A 21,223-nucleotide genomic window follows, 5' to 3' on the forward strand; every position below is an offset into this window, starting at 1 on the left:
ATGTATGTATGCTTGTATGTATGTAATGGTAGTAGTATGTAGTACAGTAAACAGTTAGGTTTTTTCTTTCCTTAAGCATTTTTCATTCACATTCGTTTTTCCTTTTTTTTTTGTTTTGTTTTCTTTCATTATCATTTTCATTTTCATTTTAAATTAAGCAAAAAATAAAAACTTTCTTGAGATCAAACTTAACGATATACTTTGCAAGCTTTCAAAAAGTTGTTAAATTTAAATTATTTATTATGTATATTTAAAGACAAAAATGTAAACGAAAGAAACGAATTGAAGACTTCGACAAATACAATTTGCATTTGTTGTTGGTTTTTTTTTTTTTTGGGCTGTTTACGTGTTGTTGTTTTTTTGTTTTAGTTTTACGGATTTACATTGGATCGTGAATAGTTAGTTGCCAACAAACATTTGATCGTTTTTACATACAGTATGAGTTTGGCCTCAAATGTGTTTTACTCTCTCCCTCTCTCTGTGTCTCTGTCTCTTGCATCTATTTATATATTCAATAAAGTTTGCATTTTTTACTTTCATCTTCTTTACTTTTTTAGATTTTTTAAGGTTTTCTTTTGTTTTCTTTTCTTTTTGCTTCCTTAAACTTTTGTTTTGTTTAATCGCTATTTAAAATTACTTAAAATACTAGAAGAGCGTAACTTGTTTTTGTTTGTTGTAGTAGTAGTTGGTAGTTGTTGTATTATTGGTTGCTTGTTTGTTTTGCTTTCATTTTGTTTACTTTACATGTGGTTGTTGTCTCAGTTGTTGTTATTAATTTGTTCTGGCTGGTAATATATAAAGGAATTGCCGGTTGTTGTTGTTGCTGTTCTTGTTTCAATTTGTAAATCCGATGGGAGCTTTCCGCCTGGTTAGCCTGGCTAGACGGTTGCAATGACAATCAATAGATGCGCCAATTCGGCGACACGATTCTTGAGATCGGGCGCAGCACGCTCCAGATTCTCGTTGGCGAAATCACAAGCGGGGAATATGTGCACCACATAGGCAGCCTGCTCGCTGCCCGGCACCGGTATATTCACAATGCCAGCGGCCATCTTCTGCTGCAGATACGTGATGAAACCAGTTTGCAGATTACGCGAATGCTGCAACACATCAGCATGATCACGACCACATGGCAAAGCCAGCAGCATACAGTGCTCCTTGTCCACCTATGGAGTAATTAATTAAAATTAATAATTTGTGATTAGTGATTTACTTAATGGTTTAAGCCGAAGCCAGCTGATTTATAATTATCATTTAATTCAACGATTACTGATCGACAAATAGATTTGTTGGAATGCGTTTACACACCTGCATCTTTTTAGCAACACCCTCGAGCTGCGTCTGCTCGAGACGCATGCGCTGAGCGATGCGCAACAGGGGCGTTGTGCTCTCCGCCAGGCTGGGCAGCGAGGCGCGCGCCACATTCGGATTGCCGTGCACAAAGTGCATTTGGACAGCTGCCTGATCGGTCTTCAGCGCAAGCAGACCCTGCCACATCACTGGATAGCGTTGCAACAGCGTGACAAGCGAATCACCTGGTGGGGGTGCAATTGCTGGCTGTGGTGGTGGACCTGGTTGTTGTTGTTGTTGTCCGGGCAGTTCCATGCCGCCGTGCAGCACAGATGACGATAGATGATCCTGCTGCTGCTGCTTGGCTGTGAATTGAAGATGATGGGAATGTGTTATGACTGTTGCTGCTGTGTGTTGTTCGAGAAGTAAGAAATACTCACCAACTGCTGCCACCATTGAGAGACGTTCGTTTTCACGTTCACGTTCGCGTTGCTCCAAGAGCTTGGCCTGGCTGGGATGCAGGGAGACAGACACTGAGGCACCGCCACCTATGTACGGACTACTGGAGGAGACTGATGGCGGCGGTGGCACCACAACACTAATCGAAGCCGCCGCTCGATGCGCCGGCGGTGGCTCCAGCTGTATGCCAGCGCTCTCATAGTAACCGCCACGCGTAGCCATATCGCTGAAATGGGCGTGCGGAATGCGAGCATTGTGCACATACACCTGAGCCATCTGCGGTGAGTCTGTAAGCGAGATTGAAAAGTGGATTAAGTCTAGTATCAAGCGGAATTCGAGATTTATGCTCAGCTGCTTACCAGCTGCGGTGCGATCCTGTGGACTCTGCAGGCTGTGCGGCACAGCAATGGTGCGTGGCGGTCCACTGCCCGGGCGACGCAGCTCCAGTGGCGGACTGTTGCTGATCATTTTGTCATCGTAGTCAGTGCTGCGCATTATGTGATGCTGGTACAGCATAGCGCGAAGTGTCGTATCATTCTGTGAAAGAAGAAAAGCAAATTAGAAAATGCTTGCCAGACGATTGCTTGGTCAATGTTAATTGTTAGCTATTAGGTTGTGGGGACGAGACTTGGGTTACGCTACTTCAAAGTTCCGCATGTAAAACTTGTGCATTACCGGTGTTATGGGCGATGCCTGCTGATGGGCGGGCGGCGGGCTCTGTGTGCAACGACCGCTCACATAGACGCCCAGATCATGCTGCGTCCATTGGGGATTAGCATTTTGTTAAAGGTTAGTAAGTTAGTCAGTAACTAGTAACTAGTAAAAGCTTGCCAGCAAGCAATCTTGGTTTTAGTATTAGTGATGGCTATAAAGGATGACTTACCATGCTGGCATCGAAGGGTGGCGGCACACCGGGCATACCCGGCGGCAGCACCAACGGCGAGACGCGCGGCTGTCCTTGCGGACTGATGTTTGGTATGGCGGTACGCATAACTGGATAAACAAAATTATAAAGTGCACAATTAGTCGAGAGTTGTCGCATGATGGAGGAGCACCGTTGAAAACTTACCTGCAGCTGCAGTGTTGGCTTGTTGCTGTCCTGGTTTCATCGGTGGTGGACTGCCAATGCTGCCGGGCATCATTTGACCCGCCGCCTGTAGACTATGCACCACTGGATTGGGCTTACCGGGCGGCGGTGATGGCGTCAATTGATGCTGTTGCGGCTGCAAATGCACCGCTGGCTTTGACTGCAACAACAGCGCCGGATGATGTGTGGGCAGCAGCAGATTGTGTGGAGTCAGCTGCACCGGTGGTGAACTCTTCTGTTGTTGCACTGGTGGTTTATACAGTTGTTGCTGTTGCACCATTGGCTGCTGCTGCTGTTGCTGTGGCGGCGCCTGTTGAGCATAGCCAAAGTTTTGCTTGTTTATCTGCTGCTGGTTTGGCAGTTGTTGCTGTTGTTGTTGATGTTGTTGTGGCAAAACTGAAGCCTTCGAGCTAACCACATGCAAGATTTGTGGATGTGGTGCTGCTGTTGCATTAACAGCATTAGCCTGCTTGATGACCAGCGTCTGCTGTTGTTGCTGCTGCAGTGGCGCAGGATTGGGTTGCTGCTGTTGCGCGACTGTTATTCGCGGCGAGTGCGGCGAATGCGCTGCTGGTGGTGGTATATTCACCAGCAGATGCTGTTGCTGTGGTGTTGGCTGCTGCTGCTGCTGTTGTCCTATCAGGTGACGAGCCATAATATTTGGCTGCAACAGCTGCGGATTGCCGGCAGCATCTGTGAGCAACATGTGGCCAGCATGCGCTGGTTGCTGTTGCTTGTTGGGCGTCAACTGTTGTTGTTGTTGTTGCTGCTGCTGTTGTTGCTGTTGCTGTAGATTCTTCTCGCGATTCAGCACATGCGCCTTGAGTGGTTGCGGTGGACGCACTGTGCTGTGCTGCGCATGCTGCAAGACAGTTGTCAGCACCAGAGGCTGCTTGTTTGGCAACTGTTGAAGCTGCTGTTGCGTAAACTGCTGTTGTTGTTGCTGCTGCTGTTGGTGCTGTATGAGCAGCGTAGGCTGTGTATTGGGCGTGGTATTGCTCTTGACCAGCACGCTCAGCGGTTTGTTATCCTGCACCTGCAGCTGCACCGGTTTGCTCAGTGTTGTTAGGGGTGTGACCGGTGCAATAACTGTGGCACTGATTTGCAACGGTTGCTGTTGTTGATGCTGCTGCTGCTGCAGCTGCTGTTGTTGTTGTTGCTGCTGCTGCTGTAGTGAGGTTGCCTCGTTGCTGCTATTAGCGGGCGCCGCCGCATTCGCTGCCGGCAAATTACCTTCCTTGCCCTGCGGCATTCCGGCCGTAATTATGCCTGTGACCGGGTCAATCAGAGCCTTGCTGACCGCATCCGCTGCACCGCCAGTTATCTTTTGTGTTGCTGCTGGTGCAGCGGTTTGATGCATGGGCGGCATGGATGAGTTGATGGCCTGATAGGATTCGATTTCGGCAGCGGCAATTGCCTTCTTTTTGGGGTGTTGTGGTGTGGGTTTCGAGATGACCACGGGTGGTGCTGGCGGCGGCGGCGGCAGTGGTTCAATGACAGCCGGCTGTTGTTGTGGTTCCTTAACTTCTGGCAACTTTTGTTGTTGTTGAGGTGGCTGTTGTGGTTGTTGTTGAGGTTGCTGCTGTGGTTGCTGTTGCTGTGCTTCTACAACAACTGTTGCTGCTGGTGTTGGTACTGTTGGCGGTGCCGCCACTGTTCCTACTGTTGCTGCTGTCGCTGTTGTTGCTGCTGGCGGTGGTGGCAGCAACACTGGTGTTGCCTCCTCCTGTTGCTGCATGCTAGCTGGCAGCTCGCAAATCGTCTTGCGATCCTTAGAGCGTCTGGGCCTGCCCACTGCATTAGGCGTTTGTGCAGCATCCGCTTTCTTTGCCTGTGCATTGCGGCCGGAGCGACGCGGTGGTGTTTGTGCGCCCTTAGGCAACTGTTGCTGCTGCTGCAGCTGTTGTTGCAATTGTTGTTGTAGCTGCTGTGTGTTTGTATTTCGCACCACATCTTCGATGATGTCATCCACAGTGCTGCGATCTTCCTTCTCTTGCAGACGACGCGATTTGCGCGTGCTTGTGGACTCACAGCTGTCCGAGTTGTGCTCCAGCTGAGGATGCGAATGTTGCTGCTGCTGCTGCTGGGACTGTTGCTGCTGCGACTGTTGCTGCTGCGACTGTTGCTCTGTTTGTGCCTCAAGTTCGCTGCTGTTCTTGAGCTTGTTGATAGTTAGTATGAGACGTGGACGCGTTTCCTCACCAGCAGCTGCCGCTGCTGCTGCATTTGTTGTGGTTGCTGCAGTTACTGTTGTTGCTGATGGTGCAGTATTGATTGTGGTTGCCTTAACCTTGGGCTCTGCATCGCATGCATCATCATTAAACTCGTAAATGTCCTCGCTGGAGCCGCCGCTTGTTTGCGTCAAAGCCTGATTGCGTGCCTTCTTCTCTGCAGCTGTTGGCACAGGAATCGGGGCAACTGTGGGCGTTGTTGTTGGGGCAACAGCCTCTTTCGACTGCGACTGTTGTTGCTGTGCCAGCTGTTGCTGTTGAAGTTGCTGCTGTTGCAGCAGCAAATTACGCGGCGGTCTGCCTTTGCGTCCGCGCGTCACAGGTGCCGTTGCTGGTTTGCGCAGACGAGTGTGGACACCATTATCGCCCGGCGAGAGCGGCAGACTGGCATCGTTGGCATTTGCCGGCAAACTGGCGACGACGACAGCACCTTGTTTGGCCTTGGCGCCACGCGGTTGGCGGCCACGTTTGGCAGTACCGCCGCGTGCGCTAGGCGGTCGACCAAGTTTCAGGGTCTTTATGCTCATCTGACGCGTTTCAGTTTCATCCTCGGTGTCGTGGTCATTGTTGGAAGCAATTGTTGCCGTTGCAGCAATTGTTACAGATGCTGTCGCCGCTGCTGTTGTTGCGGCACCACCTGTTGATGGGGGTTCTGTGGCCAAAGCTGGCTTTGAAATCTCCTCAACTGGCGGCGACTGCTTTTGAAGCGGTTGCTGCTGCTGCTGTTGTTGTTGCACAACAACTTGTTGCTGTTGCTGCTGTTGTTGCTGCTGCTGCTGCTGCTGTTGTTGTGTTGCTGTCCGCTTGTTTTGATTGTCTTCCTTGGCCGCAGCAGCTGTTGCTGGATCAAGTTTCTTGATGACACTATCAATGTTGACCTCCTTGGCTGACCAGTAATCGCTGTCCACCTCCTTCGAGTCCTGCTCGATGAGCTCATCCTGCTTGGGTTGCGAAATCTTGATCACATTCTCCTCGGTGAGCAGTGAAGAGGCGGCGGCAGCAGCTGCAGTGGCTGCCTTGTTCGCCTGCGGTGAACCCGCCAAGTTTATGGTTGGCGTTGGCGTGCGTATCACCGAAACACCTTCCGATGTCTTCAATGGCAACACTGGGGCAGGTGACGTATCCACGACAGCTGTTGTATCCTTGGGTAGTGGTGGATAGTGTATGGCTGTGGTCGCTGTTGGGGCGGGCACAATCTGCTGCTGCACAATGATCTTCTGGGCCGGCGGCGCACTTTGTATAACATTCAGCGTTTGTGGTTGTTGTTGCTGCTGCTGCTGCTGTTGTTGTTGTTGTTGTGGTGACGATCGTACCAGTATTGCTGAGGTATGTTGCTGCTGCTGCTGCGCCTGTGGACTATGCTGCGAGCTGTGGGCACTTGCATTGAGTCCAGTAGGACTCACTTGCTGCTGCTGCAAGTTGCGAGGCAGTTGCTGATGTTGCTGCTGCTGCTGTTGTTGCTGCTGTGCAAACATTGATGGAGGCGTTAAGTGTGTTAGTGGCTGTTGCTGCTGTTGTGATTGCAATTGTTGCTGCAGCTTTTGTATGTGCAGCTGCTGCTGTTGTTGATGCTGATGCATTTGTTGCTGATGTTGCTGTTGCAGCTGCTGTTGATGTTGCTGCTGTTGAGCTTGATATTGCTGACGCGCTTGATGCTGCTGCTGTTGTTGTTGCTGCTGCTGCTGCGTGGGCAGTGAATGATGAAGACCTGGCGACAGCGGCGGGTGTTGCATTTGCTGTTGCATGTGCTGCTGCTGTTGTTGTTGTTGCAATTGTTGTTGCTGATGCTGTGGCGGCAACTGCTGTTGTTGTTGCCGCTGCTGCGGCGGCTTACGATCCAACATTTGCTGATGTACCTGCATATACTTTTGCAATTGCTGCTGTTGCTGTTGCGAATTCATCTTGGACAACATTTGTGGCGAGAGCTGTTGCTGCTGCTGTTGTTGGTGTTGTTGATGTTGCTGCTGCTGCTGCGCACTTATATGCAGATTTTTGTGCGGTGGCAAACTGCCCATGGGTGGCGAGTTGGTCAACTGGCTGGTTTGTATTGCCTGCTGCGGCTGCACGGTAACAACTTTGCTAATGATTGTCGGATGATGCGACACCGGCAATGCTGGCATCTTCTGCAATGGCATTGGCAACGGCAACAATTGTGCAGCTGTTGGTGCACCCGCCGATGATTGCAACTCGATGACCGACTTTGATTGCTGTATTTGCTGCTGTTGTTGTTGCTGTCGCGATAGATAGCTGTTGGGCGTGTTTGGCGGCAACTTGACGCTGCTTGTCGGCGATGTTGTTGTTGTTGTTGCAGTAGCACGCGATGTGGGACTGGGCAGCGGACTCATGTTGAGATTGCTGTTGCTGCCAGTGGGCGAATGCAACAGTTGTTGCTGCTGCTGCTGTTGTGCTGTCATAACAACTGGCCTAGCTGCTGGACTTAGCTGACGATTGGGCGTACCGCCGCGTCCCGGCGACAACAACGGACTATGCGGCGATGGTGCACGCATGCCCATCATAAAGGCCCCAGGAGTCTGATGCTGCTGCTGTTGTTGTTGTTGTGGTGACAATATCAGATGTGGCACTACAAAATGTGGCGCTTGCTCTGGTATCGAAATTGTTGGCGGCTGCATGATCAAAGATGGTGTACGTTGTGGCGGCAGCTGCTGCAACTGTTGCTGCTGCTGTGCTGTTGTTGATGGCAACTGTTTTGGCGTCGAAGCCTGCGGCATTGTTTTCAGTGTTGTTGTGGGACTGCCAAAGGACAGCGACGCAGAGCTATTGCTGCTAGGTGTGTTCGAGCAATTGGCAATAACATTCGACAAATCTAAATTGATGACGGGTGTCAGAGGCCGAGCGGCGGCAGCAGCAACAGTAGGATTTGTTGCAGCTGCTGTTGCTGATGCTGTTGGAGTGGTAACAGTTGCCGAGGGCGCTGGCAACACAGTTTGCACTGGCTGCACAAGCGGCTGTTGCAACTTGCTAATGGTGGGTGGTTCAATTTTGTGCACTGGTCGCGCAGACACATTGCAATTGTTGTTGTTAATGGCCAGAGCAGCAGCAACCGTTGGTGGCATGGGTAACAGCAGCGGCATCTTCGTTATCACTGATGGCTGGGTCGGCGTTGACGGTGACTTTCTCACCTTGAGTTCAGGTGATTTGCTGGCGCTGCGATTGTCACATTTGTCAGACGAACTGTTGCTGTTGCTACTGTTGCTGTTGTCTTGCTGCTCCTGTTGTTGTGTTGGCGTTTCATCGATCTTCAAGGTGGGTCCGCTGCTATCTGCCTCGTCGGCATTCTCCTCGGTGTCTGTGTCAATTTGCAGATCACGTTCGGATTGCGGCGTATCCGCCTTGATGTCCATATCCTCACGCAAACTTTGCACCGCTTTGTTGACCTCCTCTGCATCGAGGACCACTCCACTCACAGAGACAACAACAGGCTCCGGTTCGGGTTCCGGCTCTGTTTCGGGTTCGGGCTCATTGGCGACCTCTTCGACGGCGGCTTCAATGGCCTTGGCGGCCAGTGCTGCCTCCTCATCCGGTTCGGCTACAACGACTTCCGTAACGGTCGCTGTCATGTCATCCATGCCATCCAGCGAGTAATCCGCTGTAGAAGAGGTGCCAAAACTTTCGCCAAGGAGCGCCGAAACGGCACTCTCTGTCTCCTCCTGCGAAATGGTCACCCTGGACTTGTTGTCCTCCTTGAGGACGCCAGGTGGTGAAGCCACCGGAATCTTTGGCTCATCTGCAAGCGCATCCAGCAGTGCAGTATTGAACTCTGCCGATATGGATTGCACAGCTGATTCGCTTATCTTATCATCAAGTTGTCCATCAAAGCCGGGTATGAAGATCTCCTTCTTCTTGGCCAAGGCAGCGCTGGTTGGCGATGAACTTACTTCGGCTGCTGCTTTTGGTTCAGCAGCAGCGGATGCGGCTGTTGAGGAGGTGGGCGTGGTCACTAGTGGTGCTGCTCCACTGCTCACAGGCGTCTCCGCTGACTGGGTGGATAACATGGAACTGGTGTTCTGACTCGAATTAATGGTGGGCGTCTTTGGAATAGGACTTATCAAGCGCGGCTTCTCACGTGCCGGGGAAAGTGAATCACTACCAGGCAAGCGATTACTGCTGCTGCTCGCCCCACTGCTTGCAGTGCTCGTGACTGATTTTTGCACTGGCACTGGCAGAGGTGGTTCCTCGTCATCATCATCGCCAAGCAGGCATGGCAAACTAGGCGATGGCTTGCAGAGCGGTGAACTGTGCTGCTTGGATTCCCTTTCCAGCTGCTCGCCTGCGTGCTTTGCGGCCGCTTGGACATTGATGGTAAGAGCGGAGCTAATAGAGGAGGTGACAGCGAGCGGCGCAGCTGCTGCTGTTGCTGCTGCCTCTCGACGCAGTTGCAACTGTTGATGTTGCTGCTGCTGCTGCTTGTCGTGCTTCTCCTGCTTCTCTTGCTTCTCCTCCTTAGAGCGCTTCTTCTTTTTCTTCTTATCCTTGCTCTTATGCGCCGCCTCCTTTTCGCTAGCTACTTGCAGTTGTTGCTGCTGTTGCTCGATGGGATTGTTGTTGTCCTCGTTATCGGAGAAACGGAACACGTCCGTCATATCACTACGATATGTGGTCGCTGTGGAGGGTGTGGCATCCTCTGGCAGCTTACTGCTGCTGTCAAAGTCATCCATGAGTTGTGCTTCTAGCGCACGTCCCGCCTCATCCATATCGACGCTATTGTCGTCGTCCAGCTTGCTGGCAACTTGTTGCTGCTGCTGTTGTTGTTGTTGTTGCTGCTGCTGCTGTTGTTGTTGTTGCTGCTGTTCGCGGGCCGTCTTTTCGCGACGTTTCTTCTCGCGCTTCTCCTTGCGATGCCGCTCGCGTTCGCTGCGCTCCAGCTCAAGTTCCTCCTGTTGTTGCTGCTGCTGCTGCTGCAACTGTTGCTGTTGTTGCTGCTGCTGCTGTATTGTTGCCGCCGACTCCTTGTTGCTGCTATTGAGACTGAGCGGCGTCTCTTGTTTGTACGTTTGCAACGCAGCGGACACCATGGGTCCTGTCGTCGACAGCTGCACCTTGGTCGTATCTGGTTGTTCATCGGTTAGCTGTGCTTCCAGCTCTTCCTCCTCCTCGTCGGAGATAATGCCAAAGATGTCCTCCATTTTGTCTTCGCTGCGCTTGGACGAGGACGATTCGCGTGCAGTTGGTGTCGCCAATATGTTGGGGGAGGTAACACTGCTGGCGTTGGCATTGTAGAGGCGTGCAGCAGAAGTCTCCAAACTCTTGGATTTCTTTGATTTCTTGAGGCGATGTCTCTCCTCCTTGGAGAGCTTCTCGCTGATTGGCTGTGGAGGCGGATGCTGTTGCTGCTCAATGGAGCCGCCGCCGACGCTGACATTAGTTTCGCTCATATTGCGCAACTTCTCGCGTTTCTTCTCCTTGCGCTCCTTGTGCTTACGTCGATCGCTGGCGGCTGCTGGCATCGTCGCGGTGTCATCCAAGGTGGCAACCGCAGCAGTGCTGATTACGTCATGCTCCGTTTTGAGCTCATCGAAACTGTCGAATTTGTTGTTCGTCTTGCAATCGGCAACATCAAAGATGCTGCTCGTATTGCCGGCTGCGACAGCAGCAGCATCTGCAGCAGATTTGATACGCTTTTTGCTCTTTTTGTGCTTCTTGCGTGTCTCCGGGGAGTAATCCTTGAGCTTGGCACCTGCGTCATCGTCAACATAGCCCGTAAAGCTAGAGTTGAAATACTCATTGTATTCCTTCTTGAATTCAGATTTTACGAGCTTGCGCTCCTCGTTGGAGGAGTGCGAATTATGTTGCGAGTTGTTCGTAAACTTGGGCAACTCGCTCTCGGAGAGCTGCTCCTGCTTGATGTCTGGCTCCTGTTTGATGAGCTCCGCTGTTGGGGCTGGTTGCGATTGCGATTCCGAGTCGGAGGCAATGCGTGTGGACAGACAATTCCGCTTACCCGCATGAGTAAGGACATTGCGTCGTATCTCATCCTCGGAACTATCGTCGCCATCGCATAATCTACGCAGATTCTGTTGCATTTGCTGACGCATGCGAAGTACATCTTCGAGATCGGCGTCCGAGTCAGAGAAAATGCGAATGTGGGACAGCTTACGATGATAGCCATCATCATCGTTCTCCTCCTCATCGCTGCTGCTTAGACCGCCATGATTGCGGAAACTGCTGCTGCCGCTGCTGCGATGATGGTGCGGATGATGCATTCGATCCTCGAATTCCGTATCGCTATCGCCGTCATAGCTGGTATAACGCGTCTTCTTGGCACGTGACTGTTTGAGCTGCGAGAACTTGGCCATGATTTTCTTCTCCTCCGCTTGGCGTTGCATATTCTTGCAGCTGCGCGCCTTGACCTTATCGTACATGGAGACGTTGGGGCAATCGTCTGGTATATCGAATATGGAATGCTTCTTGGATAAATCATCGGTGTCATCCGAGTCCGCCGAGCTAAGCATCATTTTGCGCGTCTGCGAGGTGCTCTTGTTAGAGGTGTTGCCCTCGTCCGAGCCACGCGACGATTTTCGCTCCATGCTGCGACGATGATGATGATGACGTTGATGGTGTTGTTGTTGATGCTGTGATTGTTGCTGCTGCTGCTGCGACGATGGTTGTTGCGGCTGCTTGCTACTTGTATTGCTGCTCATCTCACCCGCCGAGCTGCCTGCTGCAGAGATCCGTCTGTGTGGATTGTGAGTGGGTTCCTCATCCGTATTTGTGGATTCAGCGATGAAGTGTCGCTTCTTTTCACGATGATGATGATGCTCACGTTTGTTCTTGTGCCGTGATGAGGACGAAGAGCTGCCATGATGGTGATGATCACGATCGCGTTGCGATTTGTGCGGCGTTGGCTGCAACTGCTGCTGTGATGTCTGCAATTGTTGCTGTTGCTGCTGCGGCGGCTGTTCCTCCTCGCTGGTGTTAAGCGTGGACGAGTGCAATTGTTGCTGTTTGGCAACGTCCGATTCACTGGTAATGTGATTCTGCTCAATGCTGGCAGACTTGCTGCTCGCATGATGCTTCTCGCGACGATGATGCTTGGAGCTGCTGCTGCCGCTGTGCGGCTTGCCGGAGGACGCGTTGGGTTTCTCGTCCTTGCAGGCGACGCCAATGCTGCTGCCCTTGTGCTCCTTGGAGTCGCGGCGATCGCTGAGACGCTGATGATTGCTTTGGCTATGATTGGCATTCGGATTGGGATTGGGATTACTGCCACTGCTGCTCTCCATGCGTAAACGCTTCACGTAATCCTCGTGATTTTGTGTCGTACTAGCGCCGCCGCCACTGCTGTGATTGCTGTCCTGCGAGCTGAGCCGTCGCTTGTGCTGCCGTCCCAGCGGTCCAGGAGAATTTCGTGACGATTTTCGTGAGCGATCCTTGCCACTGGTCTCGGAGGAGGTTGTAGCAACAGCTGCAATTGCAGTTGCTGCTATTGCACCACTTGCGACAGCAGCTGCAGTTGCTAGAGCTGGAGTAGTTACAGCTGGTATATCCGTGGCATTCTCCTTGTTGTTCTCGCTAGGAGTGGCAGCGGCCACATAGAAGCTGCTGGCCTCGGAACTGGCATCGGATTTGTTCTTGTGATAGGCGGACATATCGCGCATGCGTGCCAGACGCGCCTCCTGCTCGCGCAGTTCCTTCTCGCGCTGCTCCTTGTCGCGCTGTTCTTTCTCGCGCTGCTCATTTTGTTCGCGTTCCTCGCGCTCGTTTTGCTCACGCTCCTCTTGAGCCCGGCGCTCTCGCTCCCGTTGTTCTCGTTCTCTCTCCTTTTCTTCTTTGGCCTTGCGTTCCTCGCGTTCTTCCTGCACCCTGCGATCCTTTTCTTCGCGCTCATGATGCTTGCGCAACTCCTTGTCCCGTTTTTCCTGTCGCTCCTTGTGCTTTTCCTTTTCGCGCTCCGGCTTTTCCGACTTCTCCACTGGAACATCCGACTCACTGGTCTCATCCTCCATTTTGGGCGTTGTCGCCGATTTGGAGGAATGTTGCGATGATGCGGAATTCTTGCGCTTATCGGAGCTGAAGGCGGTGGTGGCTGCTGATGAGGAGGAGGAACTCTTTTTGGATTTCTTTTCCGTATCGGAACGATTATTGTGTTTGCTGTGGCCATGCGGCTTATCGCCGACGGAGCCCTTTTTGGTGGAACCGCAACTGTTCGTTGATGTCGTGGAGCTGGTTGAACTCTTATGGTTGCCTTTGGACTCCACCACCATTTCATCCAGAGAGTTGTTTGGCGTTGGCTTTTGTACATTTGTGGCTGCTGTTGGTGTTGTTGTTATTGTTGTTGTTGAGGAACTGTTACCGTTAGAGGATGAGTTGTTGCTGCTGCTGGTAGCGGTGTTGCTGCTGTTGTTGTTGTTGCTTCCCGTAGTGCCCACATTATTGCTGCCTGGCACAGAGTTGAACTTTTGCAGCACGGACCGCGTCTCATTTGCAGCAGCAGCAGGCACGCTGAGACTTTTGCTGAGCGGTTGTTGTTGATTGCTGCTGCCGCTCATGGCTTTTGTGCTTTTGGGCAGCTCTGGTGGCGGTGGTGGTGCCGGCTGCACGGCAGGCGGTGGTGCTGCTGTATTTGGCAATGGCGGGTGACTGGGAAACGGATATTGCAGACCCTTGCTGGCAGCTGCCGCTGTTGCTGCTGAACCACTCGCTGCTGCTGCTGCTGTGGCTGCTGTTGTCGTTGCTGCTGATGCTGCTGCTGCTATTGTTGGTAATGCTGTCGCATTTCCGCTGGTGCTGCTACCAGTTAGACAAGGTTGTTTGCTGGCATTAACATTGACAACGGAGGGCGAGGGCGACGGACTGTTGTAGGGCGACATGGAGGCCTGCGGCGAGTTCATCGGCGACAAGCTGCTCAAGCGTTGCAACAAACCGCCAGCAGTTTTACAGCTGCTGCTGCTGCTGCTGCAGTTGCCAATGACGGCCGTTGTCTTAGTCGCCGCCAGATTGGGTAACGCCGGCGATGTGTTCCCACTGCAAAGGCCGTGCCGAGCAATGCCAGACGATCCGCTGCCCGTGTTGAAATCTGTCGCAGCCGGCTCATACCACTGATTCTTCTTCAGTCGCTGGAAGTCATCGTCGAACACCGATTTCTTTGCTAGCAGCGATTTGACAATATCCGACGGCTGCAGCTCATCAATATCGAGAAATTTGTGACGTGAGCTGCTCGTTGTACTGGACACTGTGCCGCTGGAACTGTTGCTGTTCCCGGAGCCCACCAGATGCGACGATGAACTCAAGCCACTCAGATTTGTTGTGTGCATCGAGAGCTGCCAGGATGGTGTATTCGATTGACTGCCACTGCTGTGACTGTGACTGTGACCATGACTGTGACTGTGGCTATGACTGGGATTTGTGTTGGTGTTGTTGCTGTTATTGTTGTTGCTGCTACTGCCACCGGACCAGCGTTCATAGTTCTCCTCAAAGTTGCGCAATCGCTCGTCCAACGTCGGACTACCGCCTGCCTGGCCACTCGGCACATCCGAATCGCTCGAATTGGAACTGAGCGAACGCGGACGCACCGGACTGGACATTAGACCAGACGATGAGGACGATTGCTGCTGTTGTTGGAGCAGCTGTTGCTGTTGCTGCTGATGTTGCTGCTGCTGTTGATGAAGGTGATGTTGTTGCTGCTGCTGTTGTTGATGCTGCTGTTGGTGGTGCTGATGATGATGATTAGAGCGCCAGTAGCGCGAGGAGGGACTGGGCAAAAACGATAAGCTTGATGTGGATGAGGAGCAGCCGCTGGACGACAATGTCGCAGCACTAAGACTAGAGTTGTTGTTGTTGTTGCTATTGTTGTTGCTGGCGAGTAAGGCCGTCGTTGTCGTCAACTGCTGCAAATAGCCACTGCTAACACCACTGCTGCTGCTGGCCGCAGCATTGCGCTGTTGCTGCTGCTGAAAGAAGAGCACACCAAATTTGGGCAGTGGCAACCACATAATATCGCGTACACGCTCCCGCGCTCGCTCCCTTGGCGGCGGCAGACGACGCGGCTCTGTGGGCAGTATCTCGGGCCGTTCATCGCACAGCGGCGTGCCTGGTCGGGAGCCATCGGCACTCTCGCCGCCGCTGGCCTCGTGCGAGTGATGGGAATGTAGCTGATGGCCGCGACCACGCGACGCATGATGATGATAGTCATCGTTTGGCGTGGGCGCTGCCAGCGTTGGCGTCAGCAATCCACCACCACCACCGCTGCTGCTGCTGTTCGACACGTTCTGGGGAGTAACACTGGAGGAGCAGGACTGCTGCAGCGACTGCGTCGGCTGACTGAGTTGCTGCATTGTGCCGGCGTTTGCGACACGTCGTCGTTTCGCGGCCAGCGACGCATTCATCATATGCTGCTGCTGCTGTTGCTGCTCCATGCTGCTCGCACCGACCAGGCCATGACGAAACGCCGACGAATTGGAGAGCGCCGATAAAGCGCCAACATCAATCGACGGCCGGCGACAGCTGAGCATCATCCCGTGGTGTTGGCCACCCGATGGCGGCGGTCCAATTGCTGAAAATTTATTAATCGCTTCGGAGACCCGTCGTATTTCGCTTTTGCGATTCAGCGGATCGTGTATGACATCACAGTTGGAGAGCGGACTGGGCTTGTTGCTGATGTGGCCAGTGGACGACAAGTCGCTGTTCTGCTCCAGCAGCAGCTGCGATTGCTGCTGAAATCAAAAGCAGAACATTTTAGATATCAGGTTATTTAAAATGCCAAATGATCGAGTGATTAACTAATGAGCAACGTATATTCATTTTCCCATCAATATTTAAGAATATTAGCTGATATGAATAGAAATCTCTCTCATCACTTGCGATCATTTTGAGCAAACCGAGCAAACTTACCGCACTGGCATTGGAATGATGATGATGATGGTAATCCATTTTGAAGCGCTTGCGCGGACTGACCACGCCCTCATCACCACTGGACGGGCATTCCTCGAGTTGTTCTGGCAATTGGAAACGTTGATTGTGCACATGATGGCGCAAATCTACATTTGTCTTACCACAACGACGTCGATTGTTGTTCGCAATGCTGCCAATGCTGTTATTCATCAGCGTCACATCGAGCATTTCACTTGGATTTCCGCTGCTGTTATTGACGGCTGGGCCGAGGCGTGCAATGACTGGCGAATCGCAGCGCATAAGAACGCCTGCATCCTCATCCGGCGCCTGACTGTTGCTGTTACTGTTGCAGCTGCTCGAGTAATCCTCAAGGCTGCGAAAGTCGATGGTGTGGCGTGCACTTCGTGCCATACGCATACGCGCCTGCACCATCGCTGCCGGCGACATGGGCAACGAATTCTGACCGATGCCACCCGACGAGGGCAACGATGTCGCTGGTGTTGCGCTGCAACTGTTGCTGTTTACACCTGACGAGGCAGCAAGACTGGGCGCTGGCATCGCATTGCTTGTGCCACTGGCTGCAGCTGACGTGCCACCACCTCCCGGCGTGTTGCTGCCCGGCGAGCAAATATCGCTCGAGCTCTGCGGCCGACTAAAGGAGGAGGCGCGCGAGCGTGACTGCGACGACGACTCGTAGCGATTAAAGCGCGACGACGAGGAAGCTAAAGTAAAAAAAACAAGAGCAATTAGTAAAAGTTGAATACCTTTTTAACCAAATGATAACTTACCCGCATTGGGTTGCTGTGCTTGTGGCGCCTGTTGTTGTTGCTGTTGCTGCTGCTGCTGGAGTTGTTGCTGTGGCTGTTGCTGCACTTGCTGCTGCTGTTGCTGCTTCTCCTGTTTGTCGTAGAAGGCATCCTGGCATTCTCGTGATGCAAAGTCTACCTGCAGCTTGCGTCCACGCATAATCGTGCCACGCATATCCTTGACAGCAGCCTGGGCATTCTGCACCTGGTCGTACAGGACGAGTGCCAATTGTCGCGTCCGATCGATACTGACCTTGGTGACGGTGCCGAAGCGTGTGAATTGCGACTGCAGAAATGACTCGGAGACCTTCTCGCCACAGCCATCGATCCAGACACAATTCGTTGGCATCGATTTGCCAAAGCCGAGCTTAATGCGATTGCTGCCCAAGTGTTCGCCATCCATTTTACGCATGGCCTTCACCACAGACACAATATCCGAATACTGACAGAAGGCATAGGCATTCAAGCCCTGCTTCTTGATGTCGATCTCGATGATCTCGCCGAAACTCTCGAAATGCCCACGCAACTCACTGGCCGTAATATCCTTCTCCAGATTGCCAATGAAAAGGGTGCGTGTCGATTTCGGATGGTATTCATCCAGTTCGGCCTCATACGGCCGAAACTCATTGTCCTCGACATCGTAGCCCTGATAGGGTTCCACCTCGATTTTACAGCCAAAGAAATGTTTATCGTGCGAGACCTCAAGCGCCTTTTCCACATCGTCCGGTTTTTTAAAGCAGACGAGCGCATAACGCTCCGAATTCTGGCCGACAACCTTCACCCACGTGACCTTGCCGTGCTTTTTGTACTCGTGAAAGAGACCATCCTTAAGGGATGTGTCCGAGGAACGGGCGGGCAGGTTGCGTACACGTATCGCCAGCGGACGATTATCTTCGGAATGCACCACCGGATTGGCGGCCAGACAGGAGCTGCTACTGCTGCTCGAACTGCTGCTGCTGCTGCTCGATGAGCCACAGCCACCACCGCCACCGCCGCCACCACCTGCATTGCCACTGGGATTTGAAGAGGTGCCTGTAAGTAAAATTTTTTGTAATAAGTATATTTTATTTATATATAGTGAGTTAATTGTGTACTTACTGTTCGCTGTGACGCGTGAGCTGCGTGTTGTGGCAGCAGCAATGCCAGCAGCAGCACCACCGACACCACCAGCACCACCGGCATCGGCACAATTGCCCGCTATCGGGCTGGACGCGTGCGAATGCGACGATGAATGCGATGAGGAGGCCGATGATGAGCTATGCGAACTGCTATAACTGCTCGGCGAACGCGAATGCGAGCGACTCGACGATGTTGTGCTCCGTCCATGCAAATGATGACGCGGCGCACGTGCGGCGCCACTGCTGCTGCTACTGCTGCTATGATCGACAGCGGCAGCCAATGCAGCAGCCACATTTAAAATGTCGCTGCTGCTGCCAGTTGTAGTTGCTGTTGCTGCGGCAGCAATTGGCATCGTTGGAGTGGCCGTGTTTATTGTATTATTTAAACTATTACTACTAAAACTATTGTTGTTTGTGATTGTACTTGTCGTCGTCGTCGTCGTCATCGTTGAGCCTCCTCCTCCTCCTCCTAACGGTGACTCTGAGCCGCAGCGTGACGTTGTCAATGCCGTTTTAAGCAGCTTATTCAATTTGCTGACACCGCCGCTGGCGAGGCTTCTATTGCTGCTACTGCTGCTGCTGTTGTTATTGTGGTGTTGCTGCAGGTGTTGCTGTTTGCGCATCGCCCCCTCATCCGCCGCGCTGCCCGCATATGCAACGCTGCGGTGCATGGCGGTTGTTGTTGCTGCTGCCGCTGTTGCTGCTGCTGCTGCGGCGGCTGCTGCTGCTGCTGCTGCAACTGCTATCGTGTGCGTGTGGGCGGGTGAAGAGTACGAGGCGGATGTGTTGTTGCTGCTGCTGCTGTTGTTGTTGTAGTGATGATGATGTGAATGTGTGTTGTGCGGATGATGTGGATGTGGATGATGATTGATCGGTGAGCTCATTATGCTGCTGCTGCCAGCTGCTGAGACGCCGGCATTGCCACTGCCACCAGGACTTTTTAGATGAGCTGTCGTCGCAGCAGCAGCTTCGTACCATGACTGCGGTACGCGTGTGTTTTGGTTAATGATGTTGTTGTTGTTGCTGCGATCGCCCAACGCTTGTGGCGGCAACGGCGTTGCTGCTGCTGCTGCGTTTGCTGCACCACCAATAATCCCACCGGCACCTGATCCACTTCCACCTCCACCCGCACCCACGCCCGCTGCAGCTGCTGCTGCTCCTGTTGTTGCTGCTGCTGTCGTCGTTGTTGTTGCTGTTGCTGCTGTTGTTGCTGTTGTTGCTGATGTTGTCGTCGTCGTGTTGCTGCTTGTAGCTGACGCACCAACTGCTGCTGCAACTGCGGCTGCTGCTGAACCATTCCTAAACAATCGATCTCGAGCTCGCGATCTATCGCTGCTACTGCTACTGCTATTGTTGTTGTTGCTGCTGTTGTTGTTGTTTGAATTGATGTTGCTGCTGCTGGCAGTTGTGGCTACGGCTGCTGCTGCTGCTGCGTTGCTGGCGTGATAGATGAGGCGGCTGCGATCGTAGTAGTTCCTTTCGAAGCTGTTTGTCGGTGGTTCTTCTGTAGACCTGCAATTACAACGAAAACGTATAGAAATATATAAATGAACATAAGTAAAACAGTTGACATCTTGAATAGATTATTACTAAGTTATTACAGTTGTCGCTCGCAAATTAAAAACACTTCTTTTATAACATTTAAAGCAATGTTCAATTAAAAATTAGTCTAAGAGATCTACACACTAAATTCATAAACAATTTTCACTGTCAACATTAAAATTTTCTCAACATATTTTAATTGCTGATCTTCTAATTTAATAATTTTCCAAAATTCATTAATACAATTTCTCAACAAATGTTAATTGCGTAAAAAAACAACGTCCCCGCCCACCACCCGCACAACCCACCTCCGCATAATAGTTTTTACACGGCAAAAAAAACCTTGTTAATTTGCTGGCACAGCTGTTGTTGGAGCAGAAGAAGGAGATAATGTTGTAAACGAATTCGAGTATCCGCTTGAGGATCGCTTTTTACTTAGCGCCAACATTTGATGCTGCTACTTCATCTTTGGCTGCTGCAACATGGAATTATTTGACTTTAATAAAACACACAAACTCTCCGAGCAAAGAAAAAATTTCACCGGCGAACCAAAAAAGAAAAAATCTCGCGAAACGGCGCCAAATTGAACGTCTGTCGACGTCGTCGTCTGTTTACGCGGCAGAACTTTTGCTAGTGTTTAAAGTTTTTTTTTTTTGTGCAAACACACACACAAGCACGTATATACAAATCACATGCACACACACACACTCATAAACAAGAGCCGGCACGAATAGCGAGCGATAAAGAGATTGCTTGGAAAACAACCGGTTTTCTTTTAATATTTACATACACACACAACGCTCTTGCTTAAAAATTATTATATATTTTATGCGGCACAAAAAAAATTATATATTTCGTTTTTATTTTCTGCAGTTTTTCGCCGTCGATCGGTTTGCCGCTTCTTACTAATTGTTCGTTTGCTTTCATGCCGATATTCGCGTAACCAAACACGAGCATCGGCCACAATTCAGTGCTACCGGATCGCTAAACGTTTTCAGAGCGTGAGCAATCGCGGGACTGCCAAGCTGTCTGCAGCCGCACTGCTATGTTAATTACCAGCGCACAACTTTTAACAGCGCTCTTTGGGCAATCGGAAAAAATTGAGAGATGCTCTCACGCGTAGATAACGTTTGCTGTTATTAACAGTGCGCAATGTAATGTTAATGCTATCCACACTGTTATTATTAGGGTGAACACAAAACAACAATATTTAACGACGCATTTTCCAGGTAGGTAAAAATTGTATGTTGCCGCTACCTGAATGAAAAATCAACCCCGCAATAAATTAACACGCGACGCAAAATGACACAGCAGCGGCACCCAATGTGACAGACCTATTTTCTTTTCTTTTTTTTCACACAAGGGAAAACAGGCGCGACCTTAGCTAAACTTATCCATTGTTTCTCCCTGATGAAAGAACGAATAAAACGTTTCCTAACTACGCCAAAAACAAACGAGTCGAGGCAAAGGGCACATTTTTAGAAATACAAATAACTCAAACATATATGTATGTATATATTTATGTAAATTTATGCATATGTATATATATATATATATATATGTATATGTATTTACTTTCAAGGGCCCGCCCTTAACGATCGATTCGCAATAAAAGCGGCGTTCAATAACAGCCGGCTGTTATGACACCGTTTCCTAATCTGCTGCAAGGGCAAATCGACTGCTTGGAAGGTACGATCACTGACAACAGTTATGCACACACACACATTAATATGCATCTAACAACTTTAACATTATGTAATTAGAAATGCTACGCATCTATTTTGTATAAAATTAACATGGTATTAATAATGCATTTACATAACGCAAATTAGAACGAGCAGTAAA

General features: G+C 51.2%; 2 protein-coding genes across 2 annotated transcripts in view; both read right to left on the reverse strand.

Moving 5' to 3' along the window:
• Positions 1-12: 12 nt before the first annotated feature.
• On the reverse strand, positions 13-18,670 carry LOC6561721 (protein split ends). The gene is made up of 11 exons (XM_043214676.1): positions 17,817-18,670; positions 16,790-17,750; positions 15,913-16,636; positions 4,452-15,731; positions 2,819-4,340; positions 2,633-2,742; positions 2,425-2,505; positions 2,109-2,286; positions 1,731-2,036; positions 1,309-1,655; positions 13-1,166 (listed from the first exon to the last, which is right to left on the reverse strand). The coding sequence occupies exons 1-11, from the start codon at positions 18,505-18,507 to the stop codon at positions 879-881; spliced, it is 16,488 nt and encodes a 5,495-aa protein (XP_043070611.1). The 5' UTR covers positions 18,508-18,670; the 3' UTR covers positions 13-878.
• A 168-nt stretch (positions 18,671-18,838) lies between these two features.
• The window catches only part of LOC122322458 (protein split ends-like), a 49,817-nt gene continuing 47,432 nt past the window's right edge, over positions 18,839-21,223 (reverse strand). Inside the window, exons 2-3 of the mRNA XM_043214725.1 lie at positions 19,046-19,348; positions 18,839-18,914 (exon numbers count right to left, since the gene is read on the reverse strand). Of these exons, the coding sequence (XP_043070660.1) occupies positions 18,839-18,914; positions 19,046-19,348 (379 nt within the window). The remainder of the gene's footprint in view (positions 18,915-19,045; positions 19,349-21,223) is intronic.

The sequence above is a fragment of the Drosophila grimshawi genome, unplaced genomic scaffold, assembly GCF_018153295.1.
Source record: "Drosophila grimshawi isolate 15287-2541.00 unplaced genomic scaffold, ASM1815329v1 contig_1377, whole genome shotgun sequence".
NCBI classification, from domain to species: domain Eukaryota; kingdom Metazoa; phylum Arthropoda; class Insecta; order Diptera; family Drosophilidae; genus Drosophila; species Drosophila grimshawi.

Coding starts and splice junctions, on each gene's coding strand:
- LOC6561721 (XM_043214676.1), bottom strand. CDS start 18,507: ATGCACCGCAGCGTTGCATATGCGGGCAGCGCGGCGGATGAGGGGGCG. Junction 17,751..17,816: donor CTCACGCGTCACAGCGAACA/GTAAGTACACAA, acceptor TTTTACTTACAG/GCACCTCTTCAAATCCCAGT. Junction 2,287..2,424: donor AGGCATCGCCCATAACACCG/GTAATGCACAAG, acceptor CTTCTTTCACAG/AATGATACGACACTTCGCGC.